The sequence below is a fragment of the Oryctolagus cuniculus genome, chromosome 5, assembly GCF_051225735.1.
Source record: "Oryctolagus cuniculus isolate XC-2025 breed Fujian yellow rabbit chromosome 5, ASM5122573v1, whole genome shotgun sequence".
Lineage (NCBI taxonomy): Eukaryota > Metazoa > Chordata > Mammalia > Lagomorpha > Leporidae > Oryctolagus > Oryctolagus cuniculus.
This window is the reverse complement of record NC_142871.1, coordinates 50900989-50928469: the sequence shown is the minus strand read 5'-3', so window position 1 is coordinate 50928469 and position 27481 is coordinate 50900989. Positions and strand designations below refer to the sequence as shown.

The following is a 27481-nucleotide window of genomic DNA, read 5'->3' as shown; positions in this document are numbered from 1 at the left end:
GTGACTTGTTCTTTTCTATATAGTCTGAGATCCCCTATCTTAATCCCTTCTGCTTTCTCACAGGTCCCTGATGTGCAATAAAAACATCACATATGGTATAAGGCCAGCCAACCAACTTCTGCTATAGTCTATACCTTGTTTGTTATCTTGAGAGGCCTTTGTGCTTAGTCCTTTTTTTTTTAACTTTTATTTAATAAATATAAATTTCAAAAGTACAGTTATTAGGCTGGCGCCGCCGCTGAATAGGCTAAACTTCTGCCTGCAGCATCAACACTCTGGGTTCTAGTCCCAGTTGGGGCCCTGTACCCGCATGAGACACCAGGAGCAAGCACCTGGCTCCTGCCTTCGGATCGGCGCAGCACGCTGGCCGTAGCAACTATTGGGGGGTGAACCAGCAGAAGGAAGACCTTTCTCTCTGTCTGTCTCTCTCACTGTCTAACTCTGCCTGTCAAAAGAAAAAAAAAAAGTACAGCTTTTGGATTACAGTGGCTTTTTCCCCCCATAACCTCCCTCCCACTTGCAACCCTCCCATATCCTGCTCCCTCTTCCATCCCATTGACATCAAGATTCATTTTCAATTATCTTTATATACAGAAGATCAATTTAGTATATATATATATTTTTTTGACACTGACGTGTATTTATTCATAACTGACACATACATACATCCACATGGGGTCCAGTGCGGTACTCCAGTGCATGTACACAACATGTAAGGACCAGGTTCATTAGCATACCCGTCACCTCAAATGCTGATCACTCGTGTTGGGAACATGCAGAATCCCAATAGCTACTCTGAGACATACAATTACTGTTCAGTGCAATTTAGTATATATTAAGTAAAGATTTCCACAGTTTGCACCCACACAGAAACACAAAGTGTAAAGTACTGTTTGAGTACTAGTGACACCATTAATTCACATTGCACAACACATTAAGGACATAGATCTTACATGGGGAGTAAGTGCACAGTGACTCCTTTAGTTGATTTAACAATTGATACTCTTGTTTATGGCATCAGTAATCACCCTAGGCTCTGTCATGAGTTGCCAAGGCTATGGAAGCCTCTTGAGTTCACAAACTCCAATCTTATTTAGACAAGGCCATAGTCAAAAAGGAAGTTCTCTCCTCCCTTCAGAGAAAGGTACCTCCTTCTTTGATGGCCCGTTCTTTCCGCTGGGATCTCACTCACAGAGATCTTTCATTTAGGTCTTTTTTTTTTTTTTCAGAGTGTCTTGGCGTTCCATGCCTGAGAAACTCTCATGGGCTTTTCAGCTGGATCCACATGCCTTAAGGTCTGACTCTGAGGCCAGAGTGCCATTTAGGGCATCTGTCATTCTATGAGTCTGCTGTGTATCTCACTTCCCATGTTGGATCGTTCTCTCCCTTTTTGATTCTATCAGCTAATATTAGCAGACACTAGTCTTGTTTATGTGATCCCTTTGACTCTTAGACCTATCAGTATGGTCAATTGTGAACTGAAATTGATCACTGGAACTAGTGAGATGGCATTGGTACATGCCACCTTGATGGGATTGAATTGGAATCCCCTGGCACGTTTCTAACTCTACCGTTTGTGGCAAGTCAGCTTGACCATGTCCCAAATTGTACATCTCCTCCCTCTCTTATTCCCACTCTTATATTTAACAGAGATCACTTTTCAGTTAAATTTGAACACCTAAGAATAATTGTATGTTAATTACAGAGTTCAACCAATAGTATTGAGTAAAACAACAACAAAAAAATACTAAAAGGGAGAAAGTATTAAGTTGTACATCAACAGTCAGGACAAGGGCTGATCAAGTCACTGTTTCTCATAGTGTCCATTTCACTTTAACAGGTTTCCTTTTTGGTGCTCGGTTAGTTGTCACTGATCAGGGAGAACATATGATATTTGTCCCTTTGGGACTGGCTTATTTCACTCAGCATGATCTTTTCCAGATTCCTCCATTTTGTTGCAAATGACCGGTTATCATTGTTTTTGACTGCTGTATAATATTCTATACAGTATATACCATAATTTCTTTATCCAGTCTACTGTTGATGGTCATTTAGGTTGATTTCAGGTCTTAGCTATTGCGAATTGAGCTGCAATAAACATTAAGGTGCAGACAGCTCTTTTATTTGCCAATTTAATTCCCTTTGGGTAAATTCCAAGGAGTGGGATGGCTGGGTTGTATAGTAGGGTTTATATTATTATATTTATATTCAGGTTTCTGAGCAATCTCCAAACTGACTTCCATAGTGGCTTAACCACTTTGCATTCCCACTAACAGTGGGTTAGTGTCCATTTTTCCCCACATCCTTGCCAGCATCCATTGTTGATAGTTTTCTGTATGTAAGCCATTCTAACCTGGGTGAAGTGAAACCTCATTGTGGTGTTGATTTGCATTTCCCTGATGGCTAGTGATCCTAAACATTTTTTCATGTGTCTATTGGCTATTTGGATTTCCTTTTTTTTTTTTTTTTTTTTTTTTGGACAGTCAGAGTGGACAGTGAGAGAGAGACAGAGAGACAGAGAGAAAGGTCTTCCTTTTGCCGTTGGTTCACCTTCCAATGGCAGCCGCGGCCTGCGCGCTGCAGCCAGCGTACCGCTCTGATCCGAAGGCAAAAGCCAGGTGCTTCTCCTGGTCTCCCATGGGGTGCAGGGCCCAAGCACTTGGGCCATCCTCCACTGCACTCCCGGGCCACAGCAGAGAGCTGAACTGGAAGAGGGGCAACTGGGACAGAATCCGTCGCCCCGACCGGGACTAGAACCCGGTGTGCCGGCGCCACAAGGCAGAAGATTAGCCTGTTGAGCCACGGTGCTGGCCGGATTGCCTCTTTTGAAAAATGTCTATTGAGGACCTTGGCCCATCTCTTAAGTGGGTTGTTTGTTTTGTTGTTGTGGAGTTTCCTGATCTCTTCGTAGATTCTGGTTATTAACCCTTTATCTGTTGCATAGATTGCAAATATTTTTTCCCATTCTGTCGGTTGCCTCTTCACTTTCATGACTGTTTCTTTTGCAGTACAGAAACTTCTCAATTTGATGTAATCCCAGTTGTTAATTTTGGCTTTCTGCCTGTGCTTCTGGGGTCTTTTCCAAGAAGTCTTTGCCTGTGCCTATATCTTGAAGGGTTTCTCCAATGCTCTCTAGTAATTTGATGGGTCGTAGATTTAGATTTTTAACCATGTTGAGTGGATTTTTGTGTAAGGCGAAAGGTAGTGGTCTTGCTTCACGCTTTTGCATGTAGAAATCCAGTTTTCCCAGCACCATTTATTGAATAAACTGTCCTTGCTCCAGAAATTGGTTTTAGATCCTTGATCAAATATAAGTTGGCTGTAGCTGTTTGGATTGATTTCTGGTGTTTCAATTCTGTTCCTTTGGTCTATCCATCTGTTTCTGTACCAGTACCATGCTGTTTTGATTACAACTGCCGTGTAGTACGTTCTGAAATCTGGTATTGTGATGCCTCCATCTTTGTTTCTGTTGTACAAGATTGCTTTAGCTATTAGAGGTCTCCTGTGTCTCCATATGAATTTTAGCATCATTTTTTCCAGATCTGAGAAGAATGTCTTTGGTATTTTGATTGGTATCGCACTGATTCTATAAATTGCTTTTGGGAGAATGGGTGCTTAGTCCTTTTAAATAAAACTTCTTTCAACACTCTAATTCATCCCCACTTCTACTCCAAGTTTAGGATGCCTTAAACTTATTTGTACTGACCCTGGTGTCTTTACTTGGTTTGTGAGAGAACAAGAATGCCCTAAAGCTTAGGGATCAACAGCAAGACCTCCTTCCTTGTCCATTTTCACATACAGCACTTTACTTATGCTTGGTTATGGAATTTACATTTACAATTTAAATTTACAATTTACTGTCTCTGGTCATGAAAGCAAAGAGCTGTTGAAATATTGTGGGAGGTTTGGGTCAACATGACTATAATAATCAGACATATACTCCCCAAACCCCCAAATTAAGTTCATAGGTATAGAGTTATGAAGGTCAACTTTCCTGCTTTCCATCATAAGGTTCTGGAGGAACCTAGTTATCATTTTCTTCACTCTTTGCTGAGAAGAGAGAGAGAGAGTGATCACATAGATAGTGGCAGACAAGCCGGTAGGTTTTTGAGGGTGAGTAGGTAAATTTTATGATAATAACAAGACAGGGCAAAAGTATTATTAACAGAAATAACATGTAAAAAAATCAATAATTTTTTTCCATTGCTTTAATTTTTCATACTTACCTGTAATTATCAGAGCAACCAGGGTCATTCCAATCAATTATCTCTACAACCTTAGGGAAAATCACTAGCTCCTTACACTTGTTTTCTCATGTTTAAAATAAAAAAATCTTAACACATTGATCTCTAAGGTCTCTTTGTATTGAAATAGTCTCTTTTATATTCTAGATGCAATGATCAGACAGACTTATCTGTTTGTCCTTAAGGTCTCCCAAGTGCTATTTATACAGCAATTAATTAGAAGAGCAGAAAAAAAAAAAAATATATATATATATATCTCCAAAGAGATGGGGAAAAGCCTTCAATATTTGTACTGACCCTGGTGTTTTTACTTGGTTTGTGAGAGAACAAGAGTGCCCTAAAGCTTAGGGATCAATAGGGAGACCTCTTTCCTTGTCCATTTTCACATACAGCACATTACTTATGCTTGGTTATGGAATTTACATATATTATAAAATACTTACCAGATGGTCGAGAAGCTTATGAGGATTTCTACAAAGTAATCTCAGATAAAAAATAATACAAATAAGGCAACCATAAATGAATAGCTAAAAAACTGCCAGGCTGACATACTATTTTTTTTTTAGCTATTTATTATTTGAAAGACAGAATGAGAGAGAGAGAGAGAGAGAGAGAGAACTTGAGTGAATGCTGCCAACCACCATTTGACTCCAAAATGGTTGCAACAGTCAGGACTAGGCCAGGCTGAAGCCAGGAGCCAGGAACTCCACCTGGGTCTCCCAGTAGTGTGGCAGGAGCCCATGTACTTGAGCTGCTGCTTCCCTGGTAATAGCAGGGAGCTGTATCGGAAGCAGAGTAGTGGGGACTTGATCTAGCACTGCCATATGGGGTGTGAGCATTGCAAGCAGCGCACCACAGTGCCTTCCCTCCAACACACTTTCTTTTCTCTGAATAAGTTTTTTTTTTTTTTTTCCGTCAACATCATTATAAAGTAAAATAATGGCTACTGAATTAGATTTGATAGGGTATAGTTCCCTCCAATCAAAATTAACAAGCAATAATAGAAATAGGCACTATCTTTAGTTCTGAATCAGATTTGTTTCTGCTACAGTATATCATAATACAGTAATGTGTCCCACTATACATTTATCCCTGTTAACTGAGATTGAAGGAATGAATTAGCAACTTAAACTTACCACATTAAAATCTAAATTCTCTGCAATCCATGATTTGGCTTCTTGAAATTCACTTTCCATTCCCATAATAAAAAGTGTATCCAGGGCATCTACTATGGTTGCTCCTTTGATGGTACCTGAAGATATCAAAAGAACACTTATTCAGTAAAATATCTTTGACAAATATATACAAGGGTACTGCACAAAGATTGTGGAAAATAGAATTAAGACGAGTTCACTTTGGTGCAAAAAATTTTTGAAATTTTTTAAGATTCTTCAGATGTATGGATTTCAAAATTTTTGCACCAAATCAAACTTATCTTTTAATTCTATTTTGCTACAAATTAAAAAAAAATATTCACTTGAAAGGCAGAATGATAACAAGAGAGGGAAAGAGGAAAAGTGGGAGATAGAGAGAGAGTTAGAGCAAGAGAGCACACTGGGTCAGAAACGGAGCAGCCAGGACACAAACCAGCACAAACCATATGGGATGCCAGTGTTGCAAGCTGCAGCTTAACCCACTGCACCATCACACTGGTATCTTCCTACACACCAATTGACCATACCCAGGAAAGAAAGAGGGTAGTACTGGAATTATTAATAACTGGTAATACTGAATACAGTCAAAATTCTTTTAGCGAAAGAAAATATAAAAACTACAACTGAACCAAAAGTTATCACAGGCTGATGAATTGTAGAAAATGAAGATCTTAAAATTCCATTTATGACTGCATTCTCTATCAAAAGAATAGGCCTAAAACAAAAAAAGCAATGCAATTAATGTTAGTGTAATTACATCAAAGTACACCTGTGCAAAACTGTTAGAATATAATTTCTAGATCTAAAATTGTTTCATGATACCTCTAAGAAATGATTGCTCTAAAATGAAATTTCACCCCTCTATGAAACCCTGACTGAGACTGGACCCCTGGCAAGTCAGGACTCTCATTTATCTCCTTTGAACTCCTAACATGGAAACTCCACATTGCTCTGACACTCATCAGTTTCAGTCTCAGGTTACAATTACTTGTGTGTATATCTTTCAGTGTGTAAACTTCCTTACAGAAAAGAGATAATATTTTGTTCATCTCCACATTCTTTATAATGCCCTACACACCTGACGGTAATGCCCAGTGAATAGCTGTTGAAAGACTGGGTACTATACTTTCTATAAACATTGTTTCTCATAGTTCAAGACCAACTGCACATAAGTAGAAATTATTTTAGTGACAATACTTCTTTAAATATCAAAGAGAGAAATGATCAGTAGAAATTATAAGTAATGGAATGTTAAAATACCTGATTTTAAAAGATGTAAACAGTAATTCTAAAAGTGATTAGGAGAAAACAACCAGAGTATTATTTTTCATTTCATGACATATTTTACTATAACTCCATTTTCTTTAAAAATGTAACTATTTTTGAGTTAGAACTATGGATTTAAAGAGACACTGGTGGGGACATTTTACTGTGGGCATTTAAAAATGTTATAATAGCTTCATATTTTCATTGGTGTATCACTTCTCTGTCATTAAGTGCTTTAAAATGTTTTTATTCCTTATATTTTAACTTTACACTGAGTATAACCTGTTAAGTACAAAATATCTTTCTGAGGTACAATTCCAGGTGAAATATTTTTTACCTCTGAAATTCTGAAATTACAGTTTTAGTGTCCTATTTAGAGTGGAATGTGGAGAACATGAATGCTTGAGACAATTTTTTATGTTCATTAAAATTGTTTTAATTTGGCATTAGAGCCAAGATGGCACAATAGTGAGGGCGCGCACCGATAGTCCGGGAAAATTTAGTTTAATAAAAGGGGAGTTACGGTAGCCTCAGAAAAAAGAACCAGGAAAATATTGCAGAGGAAACTCTTCTGGATTGAGTGGCCGTGAATCGGAGGACCTAGTGGGAGAACAAGGTCGCCCACCGCGCGGAAGCCGAGCCGCGGGACCGAGCCGCGGAAGCCAAGCCGCGGGACCGAGCTGCGCAAGCTGCAGGCTCTGCGCGCCAGTGCTCGAAGGGGAGTGCGTGCCACACAGACAACAGCGGGGAGACTTGGAACGTCCAGGGCTCCGAGTCCACACATCGGCGCTGGAAGGGGAGCGGACCTGCGTGGAGAGCGTGGGAGTCCACAGTTCGGGACACCAGCGGCAGACTCAACACACCAGCGCTGGAACGCAAGGTGAGCCGAACCTCAATAGCCCGAGACACCGGCAGGCAAGTGGAGAGAGGAGACTAGAGGGAACGACCCCCGGGGTGGGGGGAAACTTCACCAGGCTAACTGGAAGAGAGAGAGAGGAAAAAAAAAAAAAAAGGTGACTGGTACGGACACGGGTTTCTCTCTCTCCGCTCACCTCTCAAGGGCGAGCAAGACAAAGAGCAGGCGCCATCTTGGACATAAGTCATAAGCAGAGCGACCTCAGGTCTGCACCGGCCCTGAGCCTAGCAGAAAAACCTGACTCTGGGCGGGGCAAATTAACAGGAGATTAGGACCTAGTAAATTTGTGGTGCTACTGAACTTAGACTGTGAAAAAAGAGACGGTGGGGGAGAGAACTCACGGAATTCACGTGAGCACTCTCCAGAGACGCTACAATTCCGTAACTTTGGCAACCCAGTGGGAGACTGAAGGAGAATTTGAGCCCACTCTGAGGGCCGAACAGATTCCCTGTGTGGTCCCTGGGAAAGAGCTTCTGATCTCTGGCTCCTGTGGGTATATCATTTGCCTGCTAACTACCTCCAACTTCGTTCAGCTGTGCAGAATAACTTCCCTTTTGAATCAAAAAATAAAGAAAGAGAGAGAGAGAGAGAGAGTTTTACCACGCCTAACCTGGGAGTGTCACCTTTGGCACACCAAATAGAGCTCTCAGGCCACACCCATCTCAAGCCCTAAGGCTCCATCAAAAACAGATAGTCCACTTAATCTAGAGTCATAGTATAACAAGAAAAAGCACCACAGTGAAGAAACCAAATATCTCCAATATGCCAAATAACAAACGCAAAAACCAAGGTAATAAAAACAAGGAAGTCAACATGAAGCCCTCAAATGAAAAAGACACCCCAATTCAAGATTATGAAGATGATGACATAGAAGAAATGCAAGAAGCAGATCTCAAAAAATTGATAAGAACATTAAGAAGTTCTCAAAAACAAATTCTTGAACTACAGAAATCCTTAATGGACAAGATAGAAAATCTCTCTCGTGAAAATGAAATATTAAGGAGGAATCAAAATGAAACGAAACAACTAGTACAACAGGAAACTGGGATAGTGACTGAAGTGAAGAATTCAATAGATCAAATGAAAAACACAATAGAGAGCCTTACAAACAGAATGGGTGAAGCAGAAGAGAGAATATCGGACTTAGAAGACAGAGAACAGGAAAGGATACAGTCAGACCAAAGAAAAGAAGAGGAAATTAGAAATCTAAAACATATTGTCGGGAATCTTCAGGATACTATTAAAAAACCCAACATTCGGGTTCTAGGAGTTCCTGAAGGCATGGAGAGGGAGAAAGGATTAGAAGGCCTTTTTAGTGAGATATTAGCAGAAAATTTCCCAGGTTTGGAGAAGGACAGAGAAATCCTAGTACAGGAAGCCCACAGAACCCCTAATAAACACGACCAAAAGAGATCCTCACCACGACACGTTGTAATTAAACTCTCCACAGTGAAACATAAAGAAAAGATCCTAAAATGTGCAAGAGAGAAACGTCAGATTACTCTCAGAGGATCTCCAATCAGACTCACAGCTGACTTCTCATCAGAAACTCTACAAGCTAGGAGGGAATGGCGAGATATAGCCCAGGTACTAAGAGAGAAAAACTGCCAGCCCAGAATATTATATCCTGCAAAGCTATCATTTGTGAATGAAGGTGAAATAGACTTTTCATAGCAAACAGAAATTGAAAGAATTTGTTGCCACTCGTCCAGCCCTGCAAAAGATGCTTAAAGATGTGTTACACACAGAAACACAGAAACACGGTCATCAATATGAAAGAAGATAAAGGAAGGAAACCAAGGAAGGAAACCTCACAGCAAAAGATCACAGGGAATTCAAAGCATATATTAGAACTTCTCTTTGGCAAATGGCAGGGCAAAGTTACCACTTATCATTAGTCACATTGAACGTGAATGGCCTGAACTGTCCAGTTAAAAGACACTGATTGGCTGATTGGGTTAAGGAACAAAACCCATCTATTTGCTGCTTACAAGAAACACATCTTTCCAACAAAGATCCATACAGACTGAAAGTGAAAGGCTGGAAAAAGATATACCATGCCAACAGAAATGAAAAAAGAGCGGGCGTAGCCATCTTAATATCAGACACCATAAACTTTACCACAAAAACCGTTAAGAGACACAAAGAGGGACACTACATAATGATTAAGGGATCAATTCAACAGGAAGATATAACAATTATCAATGTATATGCACCTAACTACAGGGCACCGGTTTATCTAAAAGATTTGTTAATGGACTTAAAGGGAGACTTAGACCCCAATACAATAGTACTGGGGGACTTCAATACTCCACTCTCAGAAATAGACAGATCATCCGGACAGAAGATCAACAAGGATACAGTAGATTTAAACGACACTATAGCCCAAATGGACCTAACAGATATATACAGAACTTTCAATCCTACAGCTAAAGACTTTACATTCTTCTCAGCAGTACATGGAACCTTCTCTAGGATTGACCACATACTAGGCCATAAAGCAAGTCTCAGCAAATTCAAAAGAATTAGAATCATACCATGCAGCTTCTGAGACCATAAAGGAATGAAGTTGGAAATTAGCAACTCAGGAATCCCTAGAGCATACGCAAACACATGGAGATTGAATAACATGCTCCTGAATGAACAATGGGTCATAGAAGAAATCAAAAGAGAAATCAAAAACTTTCTGGAAGTAAATGAGGATAACAGCACAACATACCAAAACATATGGGAAGCAGCAAAAGCAGTGTTAAGAGGAAAGTTTATATCAATAGGTGCCTACATCAAGAAATTGGAAAGGCACCAAATAGATGAGCTTTCAATTCACCTCAAGGATCTAGAAAACCTACAGCAAACCAGACCCAAATCTAGTAGGAGAAGAGAAATAATTAAAATCAGAGAAGAAATCAACAGGATTGAATCAAGAAAAACATTACAAAAAATCAGCCAAACGAGGAGCTGGTTTTTTGAAAAAATAAACAAAATTGACACCCCATTGGCCCAACTAACTAAAAAAAGAAGAGAAAAGACCCATATCAATAAAATCAGAGATGAAAAAGGAAACGTAACAACAGACACCACAGAAATAAAAAGAATCATCAGAAATTACTACAAGGACTTGTATGCCAGCAAACAGGGAAACCTATCAGAAATGGATAGATTCCTGGACACATGCAACCTACCTAAATTGAACCAGGAAGACATCGAAAACCTAAACAGACCCATAACTGAGACAGAAATTGAAACAGTAATAAAGGCCCTCCCAACAAAGAAAAGCCCAGGACCAGATGGATTCACTGCTGAATTCTACCAGACATTTAAAGAAGAACTAACTCCAATTCTTCTCAAACTATTCAGAACAATCGAAGAAGAGGGAATCCTCCCAAATTCTTTCTATGAAGCCAGCATCACCTTAATTCATAAGCCGGAAAAAGATGCAGCACTGAAAGAGAATTACAGACCAATATCCCTGATGAACATAGATGCAAAAATCCTCAATAAAATTCTCACCAATAGAATGCAACAACACATCAGAAAGATCATCCACCCAGACCAAGTGGGATTTATCCCTGGTATGCAGGGATGGTTTAATGTGCGCAAGACAATCAATGTGATACACCACATTAACAGACTGCAGAAGAGAAACCATATGATTATCTCAATAGATGCCGAGAAAGCATTTGATAAAATACAACACCCGTTCATGATGAAAACTCTAAGCAAACTGGGTTTGGAAGGAACATTCCTCAATACAATCAAAGCAATCTATGAAAAACCCACAGCCAACATCCTATTGAATGGGGAAAAGTTGGAAGCATTTCCACTGAGATCTGGTACCAGACAGGGATGTCCACTCTCACCACTGCTATTCAATATAGTTCTGGAGGTTCTAGCCAGAGCTATTAGGCAAGAAAAAGAAATTAAAGGGATACAAATTGGGAAGGAAGAACTCAAACTATCCCTCTTTGCAGATGACATGATTCTTTATTTAGGGGACCCAAAGAACTCTACTAAGAGACTATTGGAACTCATAGAAGATTTTGGCAAAGTAGCAGGGTATAAAATCAATGCACAAAAATCAACAGCCTTTGTATACACAGACAATGCCATGGCTGAGGAAGAACTTCTAAGATCAATCCCATTCACAATAGCTACAAAAACAATCAAATACCTTGGAATAAACTTAACCAAGGACGTTAAAGATCTCTACGATGAAAATTACAAAACCTTAAAGAAAGAAATAGAAGAGGATACCAAGAAATGGAAAAATCTTCCATGCTCATGGATTGGAAGAATCAATATCATCAAAATGTCCATTCTCCCAAAAGCAATTTATAAATTCAATGCAATACCAATCAAGATACCGAAGACCTTCTTCTCAGATCTGGAAAAAATGATGCTGAAATTTATATGGAGGCACAAGAAACTTCGAATAGCTAAAGCAATCTTGTACAACAAAAACAAAGCCGGAGGCATCACAATACCAGATTTCAGGACATACTACAGGGCAGTTGTAATCAAAACAGCATGGTACTGGTACAGAAACAGATGGATAGACCAATGGAACAGAATTGAAACACCAGAAATCAACCCAAACATCTACAGCCAACTTATATTTGATCAAGGATCTAAAACTAATTCCTGGAGCAAGGACAGTCTATTCAATAAATGGTGCTGGGAAAATTGGATTTCCACGTGCAGAAGCATGAAGCAAGACCCCTACCTTACGCCTTACACAAAAATCCACTCAACATGGATTAAAGACCTAAATCTACGACCTGACACCATCAAGTTACTAGAGAACATTGGAGAAACCCTTCAAGATATAGGCACAGGCAAAGAGTTTCTGGAAAAGACCCGGGAGGCACAGGCAGTCAAAGCCAAAATCAACTATTGGGATTGCATCAAATTGAGAAGTTTCTGTACTGCAAAAGAAACAGTCAGGAGAGTGAAGAGACAACCGACAGAATGGGAAAAAATATTTGCAAACTATGCAACAGATAAAGGGTTAATAACCAGAATCTACAAAGAGATCAAGAAACTCCACAAAAACAAAACCAACAACCCAATTAAGAGATGGGCCAAGGACCTCAATAGACATTTTTCAAAAGAGGAAATCCAAATGGCCAACAGGCACATGAAAAAATGTTCAAGGTCATTAGCAATCAGGGAAATGCAAATCAAAACCACAATGAGGTTTCACCTCACCCCAGTTAGAATGGCTCACATTCAGAAATCTACCAACAACAGATGCTGGCGAGGATGTGGGGAAAAAGGGACACTAACCCACTGCTGGTGGGAATGCAAACTGGTCAAGCCACTATGGAAGTCAGTCTGGAGATTCCTCAGAAACCTGAAAATAACCCTACCGTTCGACCCAGCCATCCCACTCCTTGGAATCTACCCAAAGGAATTTAAATTGGCAAACAAAAAAGCGGTCTGCAGCCTAATGTTTATTGCAGCTCAATTCACAATAGCTAAGACCTGGAACCGACCTAAATGCCCATCAACGGTAGACTGGATAAAGAAATTATGGGATATGTACTCTTTAGAATACTATACTGCAGTAAGAAACAACGAAATCCAGTCATTTCCAACAAAATGGAGGAATCTGGAACACATCATGCTGAGTGAAGTAAGCCAGTCCCAAAGGGACAAATACCATATGTTCTCCCTGATCGGTGACAACTGACTGAACACCAAAAACGAAACCTCCTGAAGTGAAATGGACACTATGGGAAACGGTGACTTGATCAGCATAGCCCTGACTGTTAATGAACAACTTAATACATTATCCCTCTTAGTAGTTTTTTTGTCTGTTCTACTTAATATGACTGGTTTAATTCTGTAATTAATACACAGTTATTCTTAAGTGTTAAAAATTAACTGAAATGTGATCCCTGTTAAACATAAGAGTGGGAATAAGAGAGGGAAGAGATGTATAATTTGGGACATGCTCAAGCTGACTTGCCCCAAATGATAGAGTTAAAAATATACCAGGGGATTCCAATTCAATCCCATCAAGGTGGCATGTACCAATGCCATCTCACTATTCCAAGTGATCAATTTCAGTTCACAATTGATCATAATGAAAGGACTAAGAGTCAAAGGGAGCACATAAACAAGTCTAGTACCTGCTAACACTAACCGATGGAATAAATAAAGGGGAGAGTGATCCAACATGGGAAGTGAGATACTCAGCAGACTCATAGAATGGCAGATGTCCTAAATAGCACTCTGGCCTCAGAATCAGCCCTAAAGGCATTCGGATCTGGCTGAAAAGCCCATGAGAGTATTTCAGGCATGGAAAGCCAAGACACTCTGGCAAAAGATCTCTGCGAGTGAGATCCCAGTGGAAAGAACAGGTCTTCAAAGAAGGAGGTACCTTTCTCTGAAGGGAGGAGAGAACCTCCACTTTGACTATGACCTTGTCTAAACAAGATAAGAGTCGGAGAACTCAGAGGGCTTCCATAGCCTTGGAAACTCATGACTGGAGCATAGGGAGACTACTGATGCCATAGACAGGAGTGTTAATTGGTAAAGTCAACAACAGGAGTCACTGCACTTACTCCTCATGTAGGATCTCTGTCCTTAATGTGCTGTGTATTGAGATTTAATGCTATAACGAGTACTCAAACAATATATTTCACTTTGTGTTTCTATGGGGGTGCAAAAAACTGTTGAAATCTTTACTTAATGTATACTAAACTGATCCTCTGTAAAAAAAAAAAAAAAAAAAAAAAAAGAAATTATCAACTCCCAACTTGACTCTCACTGGGATTAAACATGACAATAGGTCTGATCTGATTTCATCATCATTTAAAAAAATCATCTATTATTTTTCACTTTATGTTTCTGTGTGGGAGCAAACTGTTGAAATCCTTACTTAATGTATACTAAGCTGATCTTCTGTATATTAAGATAATCGAAAATGAATCTTGATGTGAATGGAAGGGGAGAGGGAGTGGGAAAGGGGAGGGTAGTGGGTGGGAGGGACGGTATGTGGGGGAAGCCATTGTAATCCATAAATCGTACTTTGGAAATTTATATTCATTAAATAAAAGTTAAAAAAAAAACAAACAAAAACAAACAAACAAACAAAAAAATTGTTTTAATTTAATAAAATAACCAGTTTTGCTCTTGATGGGATTTAGATATAAGGTTCAACATAACTAGCAAGAAACAACCATGAGAAAGAAGCAGTCTCAAAGGGTTACCTACTGGCTAATAATTGAGAAAACCCAGATTCTTAGTGATTAATACTTTCTCTAAAAAAAGACAAAAAAAAAAACATAACAACAACAACAACAAAAATCAAGGCTGTAAGACTGTTTTTAAGGTCAAAGATCAGAATAAATCATGGCAAATTGAGAACCATTTCCTAAGAAGCCATAATGGTAAAGAATTTAAATTTCTCTTTTTTCTAATTGACTTACTGAGAAAATATACAGGAAGACATGCAGATAAGAAAGTTGGCTGAGAAGTAGGTTAAAGAAGTCATTTAAAAGTTTTCCTTTACAGAATCAACCTAGGTGTCCATCGCACAGATGAATGGATAAGTAAATGTAGTATATATACACAATGAAACATCTATTCAGCCATAAAAAAAGAATAAAATTCTGTCATTTGCAGCAATATGGATGGAACCAGAGGACACTCTCTTAAGTGAAATATGTCAGGTGCAGACAAACACTGCACATTCTCATTTGTATGTGCAAGCTAAAATGTTGATCTTACAAAAGTAGAGAGTAAATAGCAGCTATCAAGCCTGGGAAGGGTGTTGGGGTAGGAAGGAAGGACAGAGAATGATTAATGGGTACAGGGCTGCAGTTGGATTGGAGGAATAACTTTAATGCTCTACACAACAGTAGGATAGCTATGGTTGGCAATAACTATTTATACATTTCAAATCAGCTGTAGAGAGGATTTTGAATGTTCCCAGCACAAAGTAGTGATAAACGTTTGAGATCATGGCCATGCTAAAAACCTTGATGTGATTATTACACATTGTTTGCATGTATTGAAATATTGCACTGTACCCCATAACTGTGTACAGCTACCAGGTGTCAATTAAAACTGGAAAACATTTTTAGAATAATTTTTCTTATTTGTAAAAGTGAGAACTTTATATTTTTGTAATAAGTCCTAGTACACTGGTGTTACTATAAGAAATCTTTATGTATCCTATTTTAATTTGAAGATGGAATGAGATAAATAGCATTTCAATTATTAATATTGCATTTCCTTATACCAATACCTGAAACTCCTTTTTTCTTTAAAGAGTGAGTTATTATCTAGATTATGAAAAAAGTTAATTACTGAAAAAGTTAATGAAAACTATATAAAAAGTGAGGCAAAAGGGACTAGGATGTATTTAATATTCTATAGTAAATTTAAAGCCACGAACATATGAAAGGACAAGCAAATAATCTCCTTGATAAAGATTATAGAAAATTAACACACAAGTTATTTTTATGTAAATGTAGTATATACACACAATGAACTATTTATTCAGCCATAAAAGACTGAAATTCTGTCATTTGCATTTTTCATAGAGATAAAAGCAAAAATGGAGATAGTTTTTATTAAAAATTATAATAATAAATAATAATAACATAGAGACCTCTGGTTCAACATGAAGTTTCAGAGTTTCTCCATTCAGTTTTTGCCTCTCACCACAAACAATAATGGGTCACTGTGTCCTGAAAACACTACCAGCAACTGAAGTCTCTTCTAGTCCCAGGACTCCAAGCTTGGGATCCTTCTCATGTCTAAATTAGGTCACTGTGACTGACCAGCCAGCCTCCTTTCTGCATACTTCCCAGTGCTACCCCTGCAACTCACCCCACCCAAGATCCAATTGTTTCCTCAGAACTTTGCATAAGTATCCTCTGAACTACCTTAGAGCTTTAAGTCACTATTTATACAAATGAGCATACAGAAAGTCTGCAGAAGATGTGCATCATGAAAAAACATATTACACATGAATCTCATTTTTGTTCACCAAAATAACATCTTTTAACTCTATTTTCTGCAAACTTTTTGAAGCCCCCTCATAAGTACTCTGGGCTAGGCCATGAACTCTGCAGACTTGTACTATCTTCACTAACAGTAGTGCCAGCAATGCAGCCAAACATATGGAAGGTCTAAAATAAACAGAAAAGCATAGTGGTGGGATTAGAAATACACATCAGGATTCAAGACTCAGCTTAACCAGTTAGTGAGTGACTATCTCTTGGAAGGCTTATCTCTGAGTTTCATTTTCCTCACTATAAAATAGATATTGTAATGAGGTCAAATGAGATGATGTATGAATGGCATCAGGTACACAGTAAGTGCTGAATGGTCAGTCAAAAATGCTATGTGCTATATGATGTATATTATCTCACATATTCAAAGTACAGAAAGTCGGGTTCTGCTGGTGAATTCAGTAATCTCAGAATAAGGCTTCATTCCCTTCATCTCATTCCTTACAGACAAAATTTTTGGAGCTAGAAAGAAATGAAAGTGCCATAAGAAAGAGACTGGGTAGATCTCTGTCCCAAAGATTTCATCAAACCCTCTGTTACTTAGCTTTTTCACTTCCAGAATAGAACATTATTAATATTCACAGTACCAACCATAGAGGCAACTGTGAGAGCCAAATGCAATAGGGCATGTAAAAGTGGATAAACAGAAGTTCAAAAATACTGGCTGAAATTATCCTCACTTTCTCTTCAAAGAGGAGAAACTCACAGCCAAAGCTGATATCCAGTGAAGATCACCTCAACTGGTCGTCTTGGCCAGCCTGCGTATACCTACCCACAACTGATGCAGCTGACGATTGCTCCTCTCCTGGAAGGACTCTAGGAGCTAAAATGTCCTGATGCTGTACCCCACATCCACAAAGTGAGACTCCTTGTAACTATGCCTCTGACAGCAGCACTTTTTCAAGTTACACAGGTCCCTCCTACGTGCAGCCCACTGTGCCATCTGAGTTCACACTGTGCAGACCTCACAGACAGCCCATCATGCATTCAAGTTCCCTAATGAGATGTCCTGGAGGGTCACCTCGTTACACACTCCCCTGCCTCCACCACTATCTATAAATTCAGGTGATACTGTTACTAAGAAACCAAAGCACATTCTACTCACCAAACAAACTGCTTGAATGGCCTTCTTTAGTTATAGGTTTCAGTTCATTTAATCCCCAGGCATAACGTTTATAACTATTCCAAGCATGTTCCATCATCTGAGAAAAGAAATAAAAACAGTATTAAAATTTGAATTGTTTTTGCTACAAAATAAATCATATAATGAAGCTTTTTTTTTTTTTTAACAGGCAGAGTGGACAGTGAGAGAGAGAGAGACAAAGACAAAGGTCTTCCTTTGCCGTTGGTTCACCCTCCAATGGCCGCCGCGGCTGGTGCACTGTGGCCGGCGCAATGCGCTGATCCAAGGCCAGGAGCCAGGTGCTTCTCCTGGTCTCCCATGGGGTGCAGGGCCCAAGTACTTGGGCCAACCTCCACTACACTCCCGGGCCACAGCAGAGAGCTGGCCCGGAAAAGGGGCAACCGGGACAGAATCTGGCGCCCTGACAGGGACTAGAACCTGGTGTGCTGGCACCGCTAGGTGGAGGATTAGCCTATTGAGCTGCGGTGCCGACATAATGAAGCTTTAAAGGTTCTTTAAGGAATCAGCAACAGAATCTTCTTTTAATGCACTGTTGTTTATCTCCCAATAATCAAAGAATGTGCATAAAATAGTGTTAATAGAATTTTCTTCTTATGAGTTAATTTTATTGAAATGTATAATACATTTGAGGGCCAGATAACCTGATTTATAATCCAGAATGCCACTGATAAGTCACATACTCATGCATAGTCATAGTTTTTGTGAAGCTCTATTTTGTCATCTGAAAAAATGGGGATAACTACTCATAGGGTATATGGAAGGACCAAAAAGGGTGGCCTGTGTTTTTGCATCTTGTATACAGTTTGATAGATGGCTGACAGTTACAAGTTCATTAAATTTTAAACCGATATTGAAACAATTTAATTAAGTTTCCATGACAAAAAATAGAAAGTAATGAGCCTCCAAAAGAATAGATATATTCAGAAAAACTCCTTGAGGTTATATCCAAGTTTTTTTCCCATTAAATAAAATAGGCATAGACTATCATGATTTGAAGATCAGAGAGGAATGGACCGCTTTAAAAAAAAAAAAAAAACACGATCATTTATACAATGCACCACTAACACAGAATTTCCTTAAGTTACCTCTGTAGTATAAATGAATTTATCTCCCTCCCCAAAGGAAAATTTGACACTAATTGCGTAGATGCCTACATTTCAAAAACTGCTGTGACACGTTTTTCAAAATGGGTTCCTCATCCTGTGGGATTTCTATGAGTTAAAGTTAAAAATAAGACAGCAATGTGATCAAAATGTCCTGAATGGAGCATCAAGAATGTTTTTTTAGGTAATCTATAAAGCCAAGAGGAACAGTCACACTGCTACCTAATTCCAGTGGTTGGTCACCTCTGGAAATGATTCACTACATTAAAGCTAACTACCAGACACTAGGTATTTGCCTGAGTGTACATGCATGCATACAGAATAACCATAAAATCAGATTCACAATGCATATAAAATAACTTGTTAACTTAGACTTATGACTTATACAAATATTTGAAAACATCAAAATGCTACTAGCTATGAGTCAGTTCAAGAACCAAGTGGATGAAGGCATTTAATCTCTCCAGACTCTGTTCTTGTGAGCTGACAAGACAAGAAGGTCACTTTTAAATTTCAATTGTTAACAAAGAAATCAATAGATAGGATTGATCCCCCACCCCAATTTTCACAGGCCCCTTAATTTTGTTTTGTAGTCTTTCATCAACTTAATTAGGGTTTTACAGTCTGACATCCCATGTAGAAGGATTAAAATAGGCTTAAACCAGAGGCTGATCAGAACTTCAAATGCAGTACTAAAACCTTCATGAAAAAATAAAATCTGAAAGCAAACCAAAGATATTTTTCTGCATATTTATCTTTGCAATTGTGAAAGGGAACACTAACACTAACAAAAAACTACTGTTTTGAGACTGGCTCAAAACAGTAATCCTTTATTTCGACCTAGAGAAGATGGAATTAAGGCATAAGATATCCCAGGAAAAGCATTACTTCTTTGAGTATATGCTTATAGAAAAGATTCCTCAATTTGTACTTTCTTCTCAGTGGGTATCAGGCTGAGTAACCAGGCAATGTCACTTATTGAGTGTCTGCTACCCTATGAATAATAAGGTGCTAAAAGCCTAGAAATGAGGCAAACAGACTCTATCTTGCCTATAATCAAACAGATAAGGTATGGAAGTTTAACACTCTCTCTTCTTACACAGTCAATAAAAGCTTATAAATATAGGAAAACAATAAGAATTAATTAAAGTTTGCACACAACTTTTTATTGTACCTAACAATTTGTCTTAAACTTTATGTTGCGACCCAATCAAGGACAGTGGGGTGTGGGGGGGTGAAGTATGCTTGAATTTCCCAGGGTATGCATTTTTGTCGCTATAAACTAACCTTAGCAAACATTTCATTAGCTGAAGCTTTAATCATAGGATCTAAAATTTTTCATAACAAACACATCAAAAATCTTTTAGAAAATTTCACCATTTTTAACAGGTCTTACAAAGGCTTTGGGCTTTTACTACCCCCTTCAAAGAAGCCTATTCAAGTTCAATTCCCATTTATAGCTCCCTTCTGGGGTGTCTTACACAATATTTCCAGAATTCATAATGTGACCTTGGCCCTTGCTGAATGATCCAGAGTCTGGTGCCTGGCCCAAAAGCACATAGCCTAGGGGTGGCCATGAACATCCTAGGTGAGGCACTCCAGGGTGTGGCCCTCATTCATGGATGAGGTTGGGCCAACTCAAACGTTACTCTGCCTAGGAGACATCCACCGAGAATTGGAGGCCAGAAAGTGCTGTAGACGCAGAGAAGTAAAAATACACAAAGAAAAAAAGCATTAAAAGGAGTCATGAGGCAATTGAAACCACGAGGGAAACAGAAGGCAAGGAAGAAGAGTAAACGGCTGAGAGCAGCTGGAATTAGGTGCTCCGTCATTTGCAAGGTGCACCAGTGGATTATGTTATGGCTGTAGAACAGCTATAGAACTACAAACAGAGCTGTTGATGCCTGAATGTTGATGGATTATCTTCATCTCCTCTGTGAGGAGTGGCTCTTTGCCTGATGCCTGTTTGCCTGCTCCCCGAGAGTCCTTGCAGAAAGCCTTCTCATCTACTAGGAGTGATGCATAAGAGCAGGTCACAGGTGTAGGCCTCTGACAAACTGGGTTCATACGCACGCTCTGCCAACACAGATGTGACTCTAAGTGATGCAATTCATCTCCCTGAGCCCACTTTCTGCAGGCATAAAATGTGAATAAGTAAAAGCACCAGTCTCATTGTCTGTGGTGACGATTAAATAAGATAATGCAAACAAATTATTTAACACATTGCTTGGCACACAGTAAGTATTCAATACGCTTAAGGCCTGAAGCGTATTTTTTCTAAAAGTCATAAGTATGTTTTGATTTATGAAGGAGCTTCATAATTATTTTCCTAGTTTTATACAAACACACACACACACACACACACACACAGCAGGAAGGATGAGAGACAGTTATACAAAACCAGGAAAATCCTTACAAATATCTGCATTTTAAAAATACACACAACTATTTGCCATGGAAAAGGTGGAGGGAGAGAGGCTGAAGAGCAGGAAGGGTTTGGACTCTTGAGTTCTGAAGAAACTCTCCAGTGCAGAAAAACTACAGTCCCCACTAAGATATGAGTGCATGCGCCTGGTTCAAGAGAGGTTCAGGGTGGTTTTCAGGAAATCGTCACTGTGCCCCCACAGACTTGTGTCAGAGGCATGTCTGAGGGATTGGCAGCTGATGTAGAAGAACATCTGGCCACACGAGGCAGTCACACACTACAGGCTTTACTGGGTGCTGTTGGCATGGGGTTGCATGAGACAGAAACCTCTCATGGCATAAGAGCAGAGACTTAGGGCAGGGTAAGAGGGTCAACCCAGAAGGAAGGAGGAGAGGGAGCTCCCAGAGACGGCATTAGAGGGAGGGCTTGGGTCTCTGGCCTAGGACTATGTGATGTCCATCAGCAGCCCGGTGGAGAGTCTCTGGGTCAGCAATAGCAGCTTAGGGTCTTCAAACCACAAGATTTTATCTCATCAATGACCAATAGGTGTTGGGTACGATTTTGCAGACAGTGTAAAGCAGGCAGGTTCTAAATGGCCAAAAAGAAGGTAGGTTGGGCAATTTCAAAAGCAATTACATGATTAAACATTTGTTTGGTGTCAGTTTTCTGTTAATAGGCCTTAGCCTACAGTGGGGAAATAAGCAATGCCAAGGCCAACAGACAGAGGCTATCTGGCTAACTGATAAAAGTTTGCTCTTTGGAACTATAGGGAAGAGGCTCTGCAGCGTAGTGATACTCAACCTCCCCTCCCCCCAATTCTGGAGGATGGGGGTGGGTGGGTCTGGTTTAGGAGAGGTCCACGGTGGAAGATCAATCTAACAAACTGGTCCATAGAGCTAACAAGAATGTGCCATGGCTCTTCTGATAGTAGTGTCCACCAAAGCACTTGACTGCCAGGTAAAAGGAATTTCTAGAGCTTTTAAATAAAATGTCAACACAAAATATTTTTAGAGTCACAGTATCCACTTTGTTTCAGTCTTTGGTGGAACTGGAAATAGGAGGAAGAACAAGATATAAAGTAATTTGCAAGAATTAATTCACAGCTTCTCGAAACCCTCAGTCAGCTATTGGAAAAGAACTCCTAGAAAGCTGAAGAAGAGAGAGCAACATAGCCACCTTTGCTCTGCACATCTAACGTTATGAAGCGCCTGTCTTTTCCCATGGGGATGGAGCCACAGATGAGCAGAGAAGTGCAGACAATGTGGGAGCTAGCTGAGGACAGGGTAGGGCAGGCTGCAGTAGGTGAACAGAAGCTGTGCTGCCTAAAGGCTTGATACTCAAACTCTTGGTTTTCTCATCCTTAAAAAAAAGTAACTGAATGGGGTTGGTGTCCTGGCACAGAGGGAGAAGCCGCATCCCATATGAGTTCTGGTTGAGTCCACCTAGCTCCACTTCTGATCTAGCTCCCTGCTAATGCGCCTGGGAAAACAGTGAAAGTTGGTTCATGTATGTGGGCTCCTGCCACCCACAGTGGAGACCTGGATGGCGTTCCAGGCTCCTGGCTTTGGTGTGGCTGAGTTCTGCCTTTGCAGCTATTTGGGGAGTAACCCAATGGGTGGAAGATGGATGGGACTCTCTCTCTCTCTCTTTTTCAAATAAATAACAAATATGAAATAAAATAAAATAAAATAAAATAAAATAAAATAAAATAAAATAAAAGGAACTGGCCGGCGCCATGGCTCAATAGGCTAATCCTCCGCCTTGCGGCGCCGGCACACCGGGTTCTAGTCCCGGTCGGGGCACCAGATTCTGTCCCGGTTGCCCCTCTTCCAGGCCAGCCCTCTGCTGTCGCCAGGGAGTGCAGTGGAGGATGGCCCAAGTGCTTGGGCCCTGCACCCCATGGGAGACCAGGAGAAGCACCTGGCTCCTGCCATCGGATCAGCGCGGTGCGCCGGCCGCGGCAGCCACTGGAGGGTGAACCAACGGCAAAGGAAGACCTTTCTCTCTGTCTCTCTCTCTCACTGTTCACTCTGCCTGTCTAAATAAATAAATAAATAAATGGAATTACCAATTGTAACAAGTGCACATACTGTGGTGTGGGATGTTGATAATGGGAGAAGTTATGCCTACAGGAGTATGGGGGTATGTGGGAACTCTGTATATTTGCCGCTCAATTTTCCTGTGAACTTAAAACTGCTCTAAAAGTAATGCCTATTTTTTAAAAAATAAATATTAACATTTATCTCTCTGACAACATGGTCAGATGATCAAAAGTGATAAGGCAGCAGACTGGTGGAGGACATTCGGTGAGTGTGGCTGACCTGTACCCACACACCCCGCCTTCCTCAGATCCACCTAGCTTCAGGTGTCACACAGACAAAGAAGAACAGCCTGAAAGAAAGTGGGGTTCTAAGGAAACTCGAGGTGTACAGGGCAATTCACGGAGAGGTGGATTACTGGATTGGAAGGAAAAGAGGACAATGTCACCGGGAGGTGACAGAACACAGAGCCTGATGTGCCTCCACATTCAGAGACTGCAAGCCTGGATTCTGTCCCAATTACCACTGCCAAATGCTGAGCACTCCCTCACTTGAGGGGTATCAGTCTTGGGAGTGTTCCTCACCCTAACAGGCCTCTTCACAGAGCAAGGCCCTATCTCCAGTCACCTTCTAGCTGTCACTGCTCACATGGAGGAAAAAATAACCTCCCCAGCCACGACAGTTTCTGATATTCCCCCTATCAAATTAAAACATACATTCCTACTTTTTGCTCAACTTACCCCTTTCAAATGCTAAAATATGAGTCCTTCTTCCTTTCCCTACTAAGCCTGCTAAGGTGTTCTAGTTCCAAGATCTCTTTTCCAGTGTTACAATGACAATTCTGCTTATTGAGTACCTACTGATGCCAGGACAAGAATTATAAATAGGAATACAGTAGGGTTGCCAGATTGAAGAAATAGAATGATTGATTGCATGGGGCATACTTACACTAAAAAAAGTATTTGTTGTTTATCTGAAATTCAATTTAACTGAGAGTGCTATATTTCATCTAGCAACCTTCGCATATAGAGAGGACACAGTCAATCCTTGGTTCTGTCTCCACTGCCAGCTCTCTGGCTGGCACCCCTGCTCTGCCTTGGGCTCTGAAGAAGAGGGACAGAAAACTGAAGGACCAGACTGAATTAGAATGGCCAGATCTAGGACAACTGGAATGTTGGGGAATGTGACCAAAAGACAGAGGGCCCTAACTAAAGTCATTTAGAAAAAATATAATGCTGGGGCTGGCACCTTGGCACAAGTTAATCCTTCACCTGCAGCACTGGCATCCAATGTGGGTGCTGGTTCTAGTCCCAGCTGCTCTACTTCCAATCCAGCTCTCTATAAGGCCAGGGAAATCAGTAGAAGATGGCCCAAGTCTTTGGGACCCTGCACCCATATGGGAGACCTGGAAGAAGTACCTGGCTCCTTGTTTCAGATTGCAGCCATTTGGGGAGTGAACCAATGGAAGGAAGACCTTTCTGTCTCTCCTCTCACTGTCTGTAACTCTACCTCTCAAATAAAATAAATAAAATTTTAAGAAAAAATAAAACGCTAGCTAAAGGAAAAAACGTCTGTGAGCCAGAGTGAGCCTCAGCCCAGCAGTTAGCACTGCAGGCTCCAGTTTGCAGGCACGTGTCTAGGACTAGCCACTCTGCTATGGGTCTGTTCCCACTGCTCAGCAAGCAGCAACCGGCCCACTTCGGTGGAGTCTGCCCTTCAGTGCCGGTGCCCTGGTCGGCTCAGGCCCCGCTGGAGGTTCTGTCTCTTTGTCACAAACTAGCAAAGTCCTTAATACCTGAGATACATAAAGCTTCTGCATGAAATCCTCCATTTTCTTTTCACTGGATGAGTAGCAGTGTCACATTTTAGAAAACATTAAGAATTCTAATTCCATGTCCTACAAATGAAACTGTAGGAGGCTGGCATCAGTGTGGGTTGTAAAGCTGAAGGCTGAAAAGGAAGAAGTGAATTGATTTGTTAGACTCCTACTGTGCTTATGAGGGGAACTTCGTACAAATTTTCACAACACCCCTCTGGGATGTCACTGTTCCCATTTTATAGAGGAGAAAGCTGAGACCCAGTTTAGCAGAGAGGCAAAACAAGGCTGAGAACTCCCATTTCTGATTCTCTCCAGCAGACCACTGAAAACAACCCTAACTTTTTTTTTTTTTTAAGATTTATTTATTTTACTTGAAAGCCAGAGTTACACAGAGAGGAGAGGCAGAGAGAGAGGACTTCCATTTGCTGGTTCTCTCCCCAAATGGCCACAACAGCCAGAGCTGTGTCGCTCCAAAGCCAGGAGCCAGGAGCTTCCTCCAGGTCTCCCACGCGGATGAAGGGGCCAAGGACTTGGGCCATCTTCCACTGCTTTCCCAGGCCACAGCAGAGAGCTGGATCAGAAGTGAGGCAGCCGAGACTCGAACAGGTGCCCATATGGGATGCTGGCACTGCAGGTGGCAGCTTTACCTGCTACACCACAGCACCAGCCCCAACCTTAACTTTTTTGCTACTTTCAAACCTCAAGACAAATAGCTGCAACCTCTGAGTTTTCCTGCTGCTCTACGCACAGAGTGCAGCTCTCTCTGGAGTCTGATGAACTATGGTCAGACACTGCACCAAAATAACATGAACACTGGCAATGGCCTTGAACGCAGTAGGATACTGTCTGGAACACCTGCATCGCATAACAGAGGCCTGGATTCAAGTTCCTGCTCTGCCTTGATCCAACTTTCTGCCAATGCAACCCTGGGAGACTGCAGATGATGGCTCAAGTACATGTTTTCCTGCCACACCTGCGGGAGACCTGGATTCTTGGCTTTATCCTGGCCCAGCCTTGGCTGTTGTAGGTATTTGGGGACTGAGCCAGTATATAGAAACTCCTTCTATGTCTCTTTGCTGTTAAAATCAAGTGGAAATGAGTAAATTAAAGATTTTTTTATTTTATTATTTTTTATTATTATTTTATTTTAAAATAATATGTGCCAGACTGGGCTTGTGAGCTGACAAGGGAAACCACAGCAATGCCTCTTCTTGCAGACTTCAGCTCTCACAAGCTTCCTTCTCCTCCACCTCAGTTCTCCTGCAGATCTACACCCAAATGTTCTCCACCTGGCCCAGTATGCACCTTGGGCACACGCAACTGCTCTGCTCTATGCTGACCTGGGTGGCCTAGAGTAATGGAAAACCACGTGTCCCTTCCCTTCCTACAGCTGTTGGCTACACTGACACCATTCTCCAAGGATCAGCCCACTACCAGTGCAGCTCATGTTGACCAGTTTTTCTCTCCTGATTCTCCACAACTCTACCTCTTCTTGTTCCTCACTGATGTGTGTGCAATTCATTTGTGACCTAGTACTCAAAGCTGCCTCTTAAGCACTGAGCATATATACAGGTGTGTGTAAATTCTCTTTAGGTTCAGATGTCCTAAATTCCCCATCTGCCAATTTTCATAAACATTTTGGAAGACAGAAGGAGACATATAAAGAAAGAGTAATTATATAATGCTATTGCTTGAGACCTAATGCATTGCTGGGCATTTATTTCCCAGTGAAATGAAAGAGTGGCTAGTAACAGCAATTTCTTTGTAACAAGAGTCAGAATGCCTGATAAAGCCAGCTTAAAAAAACGTGAATTCTAGTAATCACTACTTGTAAAGGGCAGATCGTCCTGTTTCTAAGAAGTTTTTCATTCTCCTAAGAAAAAGCCAGGGTTTCTAGTTCTAGCTGGAAAAAAAAAAGAAAAAAAGAAAAAAAGGATCATGAACATTTAATGGCTCTCTTTCTCTGTGACCAAATTCTGAAATTATTTTACAACACTTCTGTGCTGCTACAAAAAGGAAGAGGGCAGGGAGCAAGAAACAAAAACAACACATAGTAAAACAAAAAGAGAAAATTGTTAGTTGACTAATATGTAACTACATTTCTTTACAATATTCTAAGAGATACAAGCTTAGCATCTCAAAAGTTAAAGGATAGAAAAGGCGTGTTTATGTGTGGGTATCTAGAGCATTTCTTTGGAGTGCAGCTGTATTGCTAAGGACATTTTCTTTCTTTCTTTTTTTTTTTTTTTTTTTTTTTTGACAGGCAGAGTTAGTGTGAGAGAGAGAGAGACAGAGAGAAAGGTCTTTCTTTTCCCTTGGTTCACCCCTCAAATGGCCACCAC

The 27481-nt window shown here is 40.4% G+C and overlaps 1 protein-coding gene across 3 annotated transcripts in view; it reads right to left on the bottom strand.

The window, feature by feature from the left end:
- Positions 1-27481, bottom strand: part of MAN1A1 (mannosidase alpha class 1A member 1) — a 208136-nt gene that overhangs the window by 144236 nt on the left and 36419 nt on the right. For all 3 annotated transcript variants that reach the window (XM_008263299.5, XM_008263300.5, NM_001195721.2), the window contains 2 exon segments: positions 17715-17811; positions 5381-5496 (listed from right to left, as the gene is read on the bottom strand). In XM_008263299.5, coding sequence (XP_008261521.1) covers positions 5381-5496; positions 17715-17811 — 213 coding nt within the window.